At 42.7% G+C, this 14,418-nt stretch overlaps 1 protein-coding gene across 1 annotated transcript in view; it reads right to left on the bottom strand.

Moving 5' to 3' along the window:
* Positions 1–14,253, bottom strand: part of PKHD1 (PKHD1 ciliary IPT domain containing fibrocystin/polyductin) — a 425,169-nt gene extending 410,916 nt beyond the window's left edge. The window contains exons 1-6 of the mRNA XM_089918628.1: positions 14,106–14,253; positions 12,572–12,649; positions 11,818–11,962; positions 8,973–9,081; positions 4,709–4,766; positions 1,292–1,370 (exon numbers count right to left, since the gene is read on the bottom strand). Of these exons, the coding sequence (XP_089774754.1) occupies positions 1,292–1,370; positions 4,709–4,766; positions 8,973–9,081; positions 11,818–11,962; positions 12,572–12,649; positions 14,106–14,157 (521 nt within the window). The 5' untranslated portion in view covers positions 14,158–14,253. The remainder of the gene's footprint in view (positions 1–1,291; positions 1,371–4,708; positions 4,767–8,972; positions 9,082–11,817; positions 11,963–12,571; positions 12,650–14,105) is intronic.
* Between the last annotated feature and the right edge of the window lie 165 nt (positions 14,254–14,418).

Below are 14,418 nucleotides of genomic sequence, written 5' to 3'. Positions count from 1 at the left end.
CTTGCTAGAACCAGATGCACGTTCACATCTTTGAAAGTTCACAACTTGAAGGTTCATATGTAGGGGATTTACTGTATTTTTTTTTTTTTTTTTTTGGCTTCACCATGTGGCTTACAGGATCTTAGTTCCCCATCCAGGGATCCAACCGGGGCCACAGCAGTGGAAGTGCTAAGTCCTAACAACTGGACCACCGGGGAATACCCTGGCCATTATTTTATTACAGAAATGTATATCCTGAAAGTTTGCCAAATCACGTTCTTTTCAACCAGAACAGAATCAAAGGTTTGGAGCAGAACATGAGGATCCCCCCATTCTGTCCAAGGGGTGGAGGAAATATTAGACACAGAATGTAGCATCTCTCAACAGAGCATCTAATGAAGCTGTGGTCCTTCTACCCTATAAATCCTCATTATAATTGCTTCATACGTTGAGTAACCACAATTCCTTCCCACAAACACCTCAGCTTCAACACTTTCCATCCTGTCCCCCCCTTTCCCTGGCAAGGATGATTTACTAGTACCACTTTGCACTTTAAAAGTCTCCAATGAAAAAAGTCATGTTGGCATCCTACTCATTCCCAGAAAACATTAAAAACTCAATGGCTTTCACAAATAACATATGATGTCACTCATATGTGGAATCTAAAATATGACACAAGTGAACTTATCTACAAAACAGAAACAGACTCACAGACATAAATAACAGACCTGTGGTTGCCAAAGGGGAGGAGAGGTAGGAGAGGGAAGGATTGGGAGTTTGGGATTAGCAGAATCACTTTGCTGCACAGCAGAAATTAACACAATATTGTAAATCAACTATACTTCAATAAAATAAATCTTAAAAATAACTCAATGGCTTTCAGTACCTCTTCCACATTTTCCTCTGATCACACCAACAGAAATTCTATATACACAAATGTATAACAAACAAGGATGTTATAGTGGTCTTTTGAGTTCACACATCGTTATAAAGAATTTATTTCAGCCTGAGAAACAAGAGGGAGAAGGGGAAGAATCAAGAAAGAAAATCCACAGATGCAATTACAGTACAACTCACACTGCGCCCAGAGTGACTAGTTGTCAGTAAATAAATGGACCAACTTAACCGACCAGTCGCAATTACATTAACCAAGTTTGTTGAAGCCCAGCTCACGAGGGACTGTAAACTGCAAAGAGGAAAAGAGGAATTCCATGCCAGCTGCTTACAATTTATCGTTATCGGGGAAGCTGGTCTCAGGAATCAATCCAGCATATCTGTAACTAGTTGAACACAGAAACAAGCACACGCTTACCTATGAATGTACTCGGCATCAAAATCAAAGGTTTCCGACCTTCCGGTGATAATCCAGCCATACACATGTATAAGGTTTCCTGTTTGAAAAAGATGCTTTTCAATTAATCTACTTAGCTCACACTCTAAATATATAACGTAAACTGTATTTCTCTTTTGTTACCTCTACTCAAAATGGCCAAGCCAGTCATGACTCAGAATATTAATACATTTTTATAAACTGTACAACAGGAAAGGATCACCAAGTATAATCCATTCATCGATATTAAATATCAAAGAGGCAAAAATAATGAATCATTGCCACTGTGGACTTATTCATGTATGTATGGAGCACAGAAGGAATATCAGGGCTTCTTCACAGTCCCAGGAAGGGAGGCAGGGAGGGGCCCATTTAAACACACTGCCTTGTTCCACTCTCTTGGCTGTGTGTAGACCATCCACCCACATGGGATTTAACAATAATATTCTTTGGGGGTGCTCCATGCTTCATGAGACTTTCCTCTGGACACATACGATAAGAGGAAGCTCGTATCACACAATCTGGATAGATATTCAAAGATACTAAACTTCTTTCTGTATCTCAGAGTACAAAAGATGAATGTCATGGATGAATCAAACGGACAGGAAGTCAGAAAGAAGGGCACGAGAGAGCAGCAGAGTTATGGCTTAAAGGATGGGCTACTGCACATGCAATTAATTCAACAAATATGCTCATGTTCAAAGATCAGGCAAAATGGGCATCCAAAGACGGTTGGCGTCTGCCTTGTCCACTGATAAATGGATGACTTCCACTGCTGGGTCTCCTCTATGCAATGTGTAGGGATTCCCATTGGGTAGCAAGTTTTTCCTTGATACTCACCTCTTTTGAGTTCATAAAAATGGGGGTGCAGGCATCAACAACCCCCTTTCGTCAAGGGGAACTCTCAGCATTACCCCCACCTTCTCTGCTCAGAGGATCTGGGAAAGAAATCTAGAGTAGCCCCTTCTCAGAAAGAGTTTGGGGCCCATACCTGATGCTACATGAGCTGCTTTCCTCCAGAGTTGAAAAACACCTAAATTCAGTTCCACGGAAATGCCAAAGCAAGGTTTTAAGCAAACACACCAGAGCAAGTTAAAGTTCACCACTCAACCCCACAACGTGGAAGTGTGTGCCTTCCAAATAATGACGGAATTTAACCATCAAGGCTCTTCCAGCATCACAACACTGAGAGGTAAGAGAGGTGTTGGTTAACGAGGCAAAACCTCACAAATAAAAGAGAAGAGAGCATCTCTGGGGCTCATGAGGTCCCTGAATTCAGAGGACTTTGGGTCTCTTCACGGCTACACTTCAGGCCACGAAAGAACATGAGCAAGAAGTAATGCTTCCCTACATACTGTGCATGTGTTTTATTAATAGGAAGTGACTTTGATCAGCAGTCATTGGATGACTGGCCCTAAGACAGTGGAAACCTTCCAGGAAGTATGGCGGACCCTTGACCAAAGAGTGGGTAGAAAGAGAGGAAATTCAGTGACTTAGACAAAGGTTGTGGAACTGGCAGAAGCCCAGAGTCTGAAGGTCTCGGCTACTGTTGCCAGCCAGCAAAGTAATTCTTCATTTTACTAGGGCTAACCGATGGACTTCCTGGCTTTGGCAGGCATGATTTCTACAACTGATGGGCACAATTTTACAAACGAATAACGGGTTATAGAAACTAGGAATTCCTGGGAGTTTTTGTTTTGTTTCTCAACAAAGAAGCCCAATAAACAGCAGGTGACAAATGGCTAAGCCAGACCGTGTGCTGGGCGGGGAGGGGGGACCCCGCGTCACAGTGGAGGCCTGTTAACCGCATATGGGAATTCAGCGGCTCACAAAACAGCTCTCCTGTCTCTGCCACCTCCCCCATTTCCCTGCCTGCTACTCTGGGCAGGCTTCCCAAAGGAGGTGAGACTAATCGTCTGGCAAGAGATTTCAAAGATGCAGCCGTGTGGATCCTGCCCGAGGGATCACTCCAACCAGCTCAGTCACCAATCGTTCTCCCTGAAAGTGGAGGAGACAGTGTGCAGAACTCAAACTGGGCGGGAGAAAGGGGCTTGACAGATCTGGGCGCCAGCTGATGCCCCATGTCACATCTCTCACGGCGGGGTTTCCTCCTCAACCCTCACCCTCACAAGGTTTCTGCCATCCGAACGGGAGTTTTCTAACAACACCAGAGCAGTGGGGGGGACAAAATGACGGCGTGTGACTTTCACAGACCACAGCTCTTTTTAGTAAAACATGATCACGTCTTGATTATTCAGATGAATGGAAAGGAACAGATATGTGAATAACAGGCCTTAATAAGACAAGGCCGAATTCATACTCTTCAGGATGTAATTTAAATACACACATACATCATCTGTGTCTATTCACACACACACACCAAAAGTACAGACACTTTTCAGTGACTCAGATATTCATTTTGACATTCTTGAACCGTTCGAAACAACTAGATCAGTTTATGCATTGAGATGCAACCACATGGAAAAATTGAGCAACTTGTATTCCCATACTTATACCATCTGAAAACCCTGAACAAATAAAACCTGAAAGTGATGTAGGAGTTTGTCAAGAATCAGACAGCATTATTGTGATTATGCAAATTATATGTGATCCCAGCTCTGTTTACTACTTAGTTTTAAGGCGGGCTTGGCAGGTCCTGAACCTGTTTCTTAGTTGCAATTCCTTCTTTTACAACCACCCTCCCAGCGTTCTCTCTCTTCTTTTCTAGCCTCCTAGTCTCTGCGTGTAAGTGTGCTCTCTAACTCATAAACCCCCAGGATCAGGACCAGGGTTAATGGCCTTCCAAGTGGTACCCAACTTGGCTCAACACAAAATAAAATGTAAGGTATATGGGCCCACTCTGGATTCTGACTGTCTGTGTTCAAATCTCAGCTGTACCACTCATTACGACTTTAGGCAAATAACTTAACCTTTTGGTACCTCATTTCCTCACCTCCAAAATGGAAATAATAATAGTTCCTATATCATCAGGTGTTGTGAAGATCTAATGAGATAATATAATAATAAAGCTTAGAACAGAACCTGACTCCCAGGAAGGGTCAATAAAGGTTATTATGTGGATGATTATAAAGTTAGGAGTGATGATGATATCTATATTCTCCATTCTCCAGCAACGTCTGGTTTGATTTCGCTGGCCTCTTTTTCTTTTCATGTTAAGATTCCTTTGGTTATCAGTGAAGTAATAGAGCAAAAGTGCCGAGAGGTGAAACCAAACCAGGTGAAAAATAAACCAGAGATTGACACTTATTTTCAAAACAGCATCAGAGAAGCAGTTAAAATTTCCTATTTATAGAAACCATCCACCTGGGTAGAAGAGTTTGCAATAAGCTTCAGCAAAGGGATTTCTATTTATTGCTATCTTAATAGGAGATTTCTTACCTGGCACTCCACTTGGTGGATTAACTTGGTAAACGATGGGTGTCTGTGCCCTGGAAAACTGTTTAGAAAATGTTATCACAGTGAGCATTTCATTAGAACATCACAGCCACATACACAGGAAGTCTAAGTCATTCTGCACAGAGCATTCATCTAAGGCAGCAAGTGGCTACATTTCCTCAAATCACCTTACATCTATCTCCTTTCATCTTCAAGATATTTCTGTGAAGCACAGATAACAGACATTGTTATAGTTCTTCCATAGATGAGGTCAAGGGAATCTGATCAAGGGCATTTGTCTTCCCTGCACCATATCCCTCACACCTGGGCAAGTCCGTTTCTACTTGCTCACCTGCCATACCAGGAACATGTTTTACCAAAGGAAAGGTAGGCAGGCCATGCTTTAAAATACCAACCTTCTAATTCCATTATTGCAACTTGATATCTTGGGGTCTTGAAGGTTTTTTTTAATTTTTCTAGACGATAGTTTGCTTATTTAGATAAAAAGGATTGCAAATTAAATTATTATCAGCCAGCACCTTGGTAGGGATTAGCAAGCTACAAAAAATTGGAAGTTGGAGAGGTACACAAGGGAAGTTTGTTTGGGAAAATGGAAGGTGCCTGTTGGGAGGAAAATGATTCAAAGGATGCAAGGAATGAGAGGCAACATTACTCTCCAAGAAGAAAACCAGCATTGATTGGAGAGGCAGGAGCCTGGAGAAGCCTGGTCCTGGCACTCAAGTCACCCTATGATGCCCTCACCCCCTGAAGCACATCAACTGCTAACTATAAGCTCCAGAAAGGCAGGGGCAATGCCTGGCTGAGTCACTGGTTGTATCCCTGGGCACAGCCTGGTATGTAAAAGACATTCACATTTTTGTGAATGAATGGAGTGGCCCCATCCGAGATGACTGATACACTGCCTGGAAGCAGAGGAGAGAAGGAGACAATTCCGGGAACTCCATCTCACCTATAGGCCTCTGGGTTAGTTCCAGATTAGAGCATTTCACAGTCAGGGCCAGCATGAAAAAAGAGAGAATCATAAGGATGGACTGCCCTGGCCAAGGTTTGAGCCATGGCCTAATGACTCACCCAGGAAGAGACCTGGTCTCCCCTTCCTGCTACCTTCACCCCTATCCTACTCTAGATGCCTAGACCACCTTCACTCCCCTAACCTACTGTACCTCCCATTTGCAAAACAAAGACAGCAAATTGTTTTGCTTGGTGTGCTTCCAGCACCCCAGGAGTCCACCTTCCCAGGGAGAAGAGCAATAAAGAATAACTCTGGTGTTAATCAACAACCCTCATCAGACATGGAGAATCAACAGACATTTTAACAAAGCTGATGCTGGCTTGGCAAGTGCAGGTTTTATGTATTGATTCACATGGTTGTACAGTCTGTCATCAAGGCTTGTTTCCTCCCTTTCTAACAGAAAGGGTTAGAAAAGAGTTCACAGAAAATATGTACAGTTAGGAGGTCAAAATAAGAATGCTGTGACCTCACAGTTTGGGAGCTGGCTCCGATCTCACTGAAGGATAAAGATTAATGCAGCTACACACACACCTGCCAAACGTACACTACACCCCTCCCAGCCTCCTCCTGCACCCAGACCTTCAACTCCCACTGGGATGCCCTTCATACCATTGTCATTCCCACTGGAACTTTATCATAGGAGCTTCATGATACAGAACAGTGGTTACTGCCCATCTTCCAGATGTTAGAAACTGAGGCAGACAGAACAACTGAATCCAAACCACACAAGGAAACACACCTCTCGATTTCCAATTTAAAATACAAGGTCTAAAATACCATATGCTAACACATGTACATTTGGAATCTAAAAAAAAATGGATTTAAAGAACCTAGGGGCAGGACAGGAATAAAGACGCAGACATAGAGAATGGACTTGAGGACACGGGGAGGGGGAAGGGTAAGCTGGGACGAAGTGAGAGAGTGACATGGACATTTATACACTACCAAATGTAAAATAGCTAGCTAGTGGGAAGCAGCTGCATCACACGGGGAGATCAGCTCGGTGCTTTGTGACCACCTAGAGGGGTGGGATAGGGAGGGTGGGAGGGAGATGCAAGAGGGAGGAGATATGGGGATATATGTACATGTATAGCTGATTCACTCTGTTATACAGCAGAAACTAACTCACCATTGTAAAGCAATTATACTCCAATAAAGATGTTAAAAAAGAAAAAAAATCCAGGTCTATCCTTCAGGCTGAGAGCCTTCCACCAGAAGTGCAGGGGAAATAAGGCGACTCCTGCATCACTCCCTCCCAGGTCCTCAGAGAGTGGCAGGGCAGGCTCAGAGTGAAACCTCAAAAAAGGCTTCACTTGTGAATCTCTCTGAGCTGACACAATATAAAATGGCACTTTTCTAAGAGAAACAGGTCTCTGGTCACCCACGAAGCTAGAGACATGACAAAGTGAAAAATTAACGAGCTTCCAAATCCAGCTTCCTGCATGCTGATCCCTGAGCCCGAATGGGGTCAGCAGCAGCAAGGTGGGGGGAGCAGAAAAGCAAAGGATGAGAATGATAAAGCCGCAGCTACCAGCTGCTTGATAAACCTTCTGTGAGTTGTTCAAACTCGTCAGTGCCTGCAGCAGGCTCTTTGGAGTGGACTGGAGAGGTGGAATTAATTTTTAATACATATGGTTCCCCCAGCCCCAGTCCCCAAACAAAGAGAGACACTGGGTTTCCTTCAGCTCAGAATGCCTCTCATTAACTGCATCCCCTGGTGATTTTTCATCAATTCACCAAGCTAGTGGAACCACCGGAGGACTTGCTTTCTTTTATGTGCAATTTTAGGAAGTGTTTCTCTTCTTTCCCCTCTCTCTCCTTACCCGTCTTTTAATAAGTAGGAAAACTATTATCTGGGGTGAAAGGACATCAAAACCAAAAACAGCACAGTGATTAAGGACCATGCTCAGCCGTCTCTCTTCTGTTTTATTCACTGATACAATGTAGAGGTGCTGGTGTGGGTCTTAACAAAAAAGAATTTTTTTTTTTCTTTCTGCCGCATACGTGCAAAAGCAAAATTCTGGAAAACAAGATTCTCTTGGAGTAAGAAACAAGTTGTTAAATGTGATTTGATGGCAAATTCTAAAGATGAATTGCCTATGTAAAATGTGGATCGTATGAGAGATGAATTTAGAAGATGAAGTCTTGTTGTAAAAGAGCATTGATTAATAACTAAATTGTGTTATTAGGAACTGCTCTTAAACAGAGGCTCCCTGGGGCAAGTACAACCCTGCCAAACTGCTGCATTTTATGGAAAGTCTAGAACCTATGCTTTCAGAGAGCATTTTAGTATAAAACCAATCTGAAATGGACAGTAGACTCAACAACATAAAACAAAGCCCCAACATAAAATTAATGCATCTAGAAGCTCTAAAATAAGCAGGCATCGACTCGTAAACTCTCTCTATCTGCTTGCTTTTTGCTCTCTCTGAGCTCGAAGGAGAATTCCAACAGCACATGCCCTTTCGGTCTAGGGTTGGAAGAAGCAGCAGAAATCAACCGTTAAGCAGAGAGGAAGGTGGAACTTGGGTCCCTGAGTCCCTTCACCATTCTTACACTCCAGATGATCTCAGCTGTAAAATGAAACACGGATGCACAATGGTAATCTTTGTGGCTCCTCTATGGGCTTCAGTATAAGTGAGGATTTAGATGCAGGCTCCAATCCTGGTTCTGCAATTTACAAACTAGATGACATGGACAAATTATTTAATCTCCCTGAGCCCCAAGTTGCTCATCCGTAAAAGCAGGATAATAAAAAGCTACCCCATAGGGCTTCCCTGGTGGCGCAGTGGTTGAGAGTCCGCCTGCCGATGTAGGGGACATGGGTTCGTGCCCCGGTCCGGGAAGATCCCACATGCCGCGGAGCGGCTGGGCCCGTGAGCCATGGCCGCTGAGCCTGCGCGTCTGGAGCCTGTGCTCCGCAAACGGGAGAGGCCACAACAGTGAGAGGCTCGCGTAACGCAAAAAAAAAAAAAAAAAAAAAAAAAAGCTACCCCATAAAATTGCTGTAAGCATTAAATGAATGTGCATAAAGCACTTAGTGAGAGCCTGACATACACGTGCTCAATACTTACCTTCTTAAGATAGTCTCGGAAACTCCGTAACTATTATCCACCTGTCCTCTCATCCTGGCAAAGCAGAAAGACTCCCCAGCTGATTTATAACCTTCTTGTCGATAGCGCAAGCACACTCTCAGACCAGGCAAACACACATTCCTCCGTGCTTGGTACCCACCTTGAAAGTGCAGCTGTCTCGTGGTCCTGAACTTGGGCCGCCTACGACCTGTCCCCCAGCCTGCACTTCCAGGTAATAGAGACCTTCATGTGCTTCGGACAGCAGAGATCTGAGGGCAGAACGTGGCAATCCTTGTGAATCAATCAAATTGCCAAAGCTGGCAGCCCCACTTGACCACTTCAAATTTCCCCCCTGCACCTGTGAAACAGAGCTAACCCAGGAGTCCTGTATTTCACCTTTCACCTCCTCTATCCACTCATCCAATAGACTTTAAACATCAGATCCTTCAGCAAAAGAAGTTATGAAGTTTTCACTGAAAGTGCCAAAAAATTTTTTAAATTTTGTCCTGTTTCTCAGCCTCATAGTTTCTCAGGACTTTACGAGTTGGAGGGGACACTGATAGATAATCTATTCCAGTTTCCGTTAAAAAAATAACAAGTTCCATATAGATTAAGAGACCTGGGTATGCAAACACCACAGTTTAAGGGCAAAGGAGGATCTGAATCCTAGGCTCTTTCTAAGAAAACGCATTGATTTTATATGTTGCCAAAAATTCTTGACTTAATAATTACCCCAGCAGCCCATAAACACTTCACATATCCATAAAGAGAGCCCTAGACCTTCTCTCCTCTTTTCAAGAGGATCACAGTGATTTCTTTGCCTCTTCGAGGCTGCCATTCAATCTGAATTTTGAGAGGGGGAATATGATGAATAAGGAGTTAGATTTTAGGTGTGCCTCCCCTCCAAAACTTCTCCTAAAATCTTTAGTATGACCTTAAATCTTTACATCTTCACTGTCCAATGTGTTTAACCATTAGCCATATGTGGTTATTGAGCACTTGAAATGTGGCTAGTCTCAATTAAGATATGCTATTAGTGTAAAATACACACTGGATTTTGAAGACTTTGTATTCAAAGAAGGATATAAAGTATCTCATTAATAATCTATATTACATGTGAAGTGGCAATATTTTGGATATGTTGAGTTAAATAAAATGTATTATTAAAATTAATTTCACCTCTTTCTTTTGACTTTTTAATGTGACTACTAAAAAATTTTAAGTTATATTTGTGGCTCGAATTATATTTTGGCTGGCACTGCTGATTTAGATGCAACAGTGCCTGTTTTTGCGAACGCAGACTTGTTTTTTTATAATAATGAGTATGACAGGATTTCATTGATGATAAAATGCACATTTTCCCACATTTGAGTGTTAATTTAATTTGATATTCATCTTCCAATCAATGAGTACATTTAAGAGGGTGCTATTTCTTTTTTTCTAAAATGATGTTATAAAGTCACTGGTGCATTTTTTTTTTTTTTTTTTTTTTTGGGGGGCTGCACTGGGTCTTTGTTGCTGCACACGGGCTTTTTCTCTAGTTGCGGTGAGCAGGGGCTACTCTTTGTTGCGGTGCGCGGGCTTATTGCTATGGCTTCTCTTGTTGCAGAGCATGGGCTGCAGGCGCACGGGCTTCAGTAGTTGTGGCTCGCGGGCTCTAGAGCGCAGGCTCAGCAGCTGTGGCACACCGGCTTCGCTGCTCCGCGGCATGGGGGATCTTCCCGGACCAGGGCTCGAACCCGTGTGTCCTGCGTTGGCAAGCGGATTCTTAACCACCGCACCACCAGGGAAGCCCCATCTTAAAGTCATTAGCATTTGGGGATTGAGGAGATAGAACATACAAATCGTTAGAGCTTTGACTTATTTCATAGCAAGTTCTTGCAGGAACTCTATGCCCCAATATACCATAAAACCTATGGAAATCATCTCTACCAACAGCAGTGCTATAAGGAACTTTAGTTCAACAGACATCTTTTGAGCTTCTACTAGCAAGATATTGTGCTCAGCATCATAAGGACTACAAGGTGGGTGAATCACATCCTCTGTCCCCAAAGCACTTAATTCTGTGAGGATGAATCTGAAAAGTGGGCAATTGACAAAGTGTCATGAGAAACATAGGGCTGAAGAAACAGGGCCACTAAGTCTGTGCATCCTATGCCTTTGTGTAAATTACAGAAATTGTGTGTGTGAATACACAAACACATGTCCCATGTGTTGAATACACAATCCTCCACGTCCCATGGATGAATGACTAAAATGTGCTCCTTCCTCAAAAGCTGGATTTCAGTTCCTACTTGTCCCCTATCAAAGAAGGGAAAGATGACACTCAGTTGGCTGTTCAGGGAAGAGGCAGCATTTGCAATATGGTTGGTTCAATAGGCAGAGATGGAAGAGAGGGAACTTTCCTGAAAGAGGGAACAGAAAACAAAAGGAAATGACAATCTCTTTTTCTCTTAACCAATGATCCACTTTCAGGCAACATCTCTTAGATATTAAAGAAAGAACGAACTAGTGTAAGCTTTAGAAGTCAACAAAAACTTAAGTAGGACAACAGATAATCTGGAATCCTGTAAAAATCATATCAGACTCAGCAAGCAAACTGAGGACTAAGGTGAATTTCCTTTCTAACTGATTTTTAGTTTATGTACAATCATTACAATTATGCCTATTCCAAAAAATTAGTTGGCAAAATGGCCCCATTTATTGAAATCTGAATAGCAATAGAGACCTTCACACACACACACACACACACACACACACACACACACACACACACACACAAAACTGGAAACATCATCCAGCCCCCAACCCCTCCTTATAAATGTCTCAGAATTCTCAAAAATCTTTCCCATATTCTCATCCTCCCTTAAGCCCTAAAGCTCTGATAGGGAACTATACTGGTAATTGCAATCATGGCAGGAGTTGCTCTAATTTGCCACTGAAAGCTACTGAGATGAGCAAAGCACTCATCCTGTCTGGCCTTCTCATTCCCGGGGCAGGTGTACCTGGTCCTACACATCACTACCGGCAAATCCAGGAGGACAGGAGAGATGTCACAGGGTATGATGGGCAGCATGGGTACAGCCACGTTCACCAGGTGGATCTCCAGCTGAGAGCCGTTGGCAGGATAAAGGAGACCTGGCTCCAAACCTAAAGGCAAGGGAGAGTGGAGTCTCAGGCTGAACCGAGCAGTAAGCCACACAGGGTAACACAAAAACCTGCCACACGGGGGCAATGGCAGGCCCTGAGTTTACCGAAGGGTTAAAAGTAATATTTCTCATTTCCAAAGGCTGTATGAATGAGTGTGCTTCTTTATGACTTTATTTTTTTTTTCTTAATTCTCTCTTCAGGTCCATCCACTTAAATCCAGGAAAGAATTTTCCAACCCTCAAAGTTACTCTTTTCCAGTGGTATAGATGGATACACTGAGCCATGGCTTAGAAGCTCCCATATGTAGGATTCTCGACAAGGAAGATAACCAAGGTTCTGAGGGTCACCTTGCCAAGTTCTGTGCTACATGGGTATCATCTCATTAGGGTTCCTAGAGTTCCACCCCACAGCTTGGGATAGGGAAGTGGACACAGACATATAATGGTGTGATGTAACATTTGCATGTGGGCATCCGGTAACACAGAAGTTGGTCAGTTGGTCCATCTCCCTTCCAGATCTCTTTTACATCTGTCCTTAAACAGGACTCATTCTTTAGGATTCTTTAGATCAACAAATAAGAAACTTGCATTCGGTAAGGCCCAAACCTACCGTCAAAAATGACAGTGATCCACGTTCCTCCTGCGAGGCTGCCTTCTTCAGGTTCAATGTGGACACTCAGACAAGGCACTATAAGTGAGTAGGAGAAACCCTGGCTTCAGTGTGCAGATTCAATCCACCGGCTTCCTTTGAGCATTCCTCAGAATCACCACAAGGGCTTCATACAGCACAGATCGCTGCACCCACCCCCAGAGTTTCCCATCCAGTAGGTCTGTGGTGGATCCCAAGAATTTACAGTTCTAACCAGGTGCTGCTGGTGTTACTGGTCTGGGGACCACACCTTCCTCCCATTTTAAGGAAAGTTTTGACTGATCTTCTTATCTTAGACATCCAAAAACCATGTGTTCACGAGGACAATCCTGAACTTCCACTTCCTTTGGAAAAGGCTCCAGGATACATTTGGTTCCTAACTGAATCCATAAAATGTCTTCTCTCTTTCCCACTCTTTAATTAGGTGGTCATATTTAACTGTTACCACTTATTTCTTATATTTCCACTTCCCAGAGAAGAGGAGAAAGTTCTGGAAGTTATCCTTATTTCAGTCCTCCTGCTTATAACACCATCCTCTAGTTTCTCCCTTTTGAATACATGATCAGAATGACTCCCCAAAGAGACACAGCATTCTCTAGATTTTTGCTTTGCCTGCTCAGAGAGGGGCTGAAGCATGAACCAGTGCTGGAATTTTTTTAAAAGCCCACTATAGACTTACACACTAAGCTAGACTGGCTTCTCGCATAGAGACTATGGGCTGAGCGTGACCTTATCAATGCCTTATTTTTGAAGATGATCCTGGATGGACATGCCTTGTCCGAGGTAAAGCCAGCAAAAATCAGTTAGCTCCTCAGTGAGGTCTACAGAACGCTTTTCGGTTTCTATATCAGAAAAGTTAAAGGACCACCCAAGCCACGCTAACTCTGGCTAGCCCAGGGCTTCCATGTACATTTATGCAGGGGGCGCTCTGCAGAACCAAGAGTGGTGAAGAATCATTCACATCGACACAACCATTCGTGGCAGCCCTGGCCAGATGGGCTCATGCTTACCCCTCAAAGGTGTATTAGATACTTCTACCTAACGAAGATCAAAAACAAATGTCATAAAAAGATACAGAGGATAACCAAAGTCACTGAGAAAACTAGAGACCTGGTTTGAGAAAAGGAAATTTTTATTGGTCATTAATCACTAAGACAAGATAAGCTACTCCCCTTGGGAAGATAAAGTAATAAAATCTAAAAAGAATTGCATTGTATGGCTCAAAAAGAAATTATAAAAGGAAGGTTATAAGTTATTATTAAAAGCTCTAGACTTAACAGCAACTTCCACTGGCTGTTAAAAATTAAAGTATATAACTCTTTAATATATAACCTCAACTACTAAACAGAAAAAAGTTATTAAGCAGAGAAAATTTAAACCTAGGGGAGATACTTTAACACTTCCTCCCAAAGTAATATTTAAGTAACAGTAAATTAGTTCTCAAGGTAACCTGCTGCATTCTATCCAAAATCCCTTCAAAACACATCCAACTCACCTGCTAAAAGTAGTATTTTGATACTTGTCAGAGAGACCAGCCAGCCAGTCATCTTGTTCACTTAAATCAATCCTTTCAAAACTGTTCAGACATTAAACACATTTTCAATTTTGATTGAAGCAGCAGAGCTTTATAAAAACAAAATGAAAAATTACTATCACTTTTGCTTACATACAACTGCTCTGCTTCGTTAAAACTTGGGAAATTAAGGAAATTATACCGATATGACCCTAGAGTCTTCAGAGGGACCCACCATCTTCCCAAGCTTGGAAGAAAAGGATAATCTAAGAATCTTACACAAAATTATCATTAT

The sequence above is a fragment of the Delphinapterus leucas genome, chromosome 10, assembly GCF_059928025.1.
Source record: "Delphinapterus leucas isolate spDelLeu-1000000601 "Yukka" chromosome 10, BTC_Dleu_Yukka2, whole genome shotgun sequence".
Classification (NCBI taxonomy): domain Eukaryota; kingdom Metazoa; phylum Chordata; class Mammalia; order Artiodactyla; family Monodontidae; genus Delphinapterus; species Delphinapterus leucas.
The sequence above is the reverse complement of the archived record's forward strand: the minus strand, read 5'-3'. Positions and strand labels throughout refer to the sequence as shown.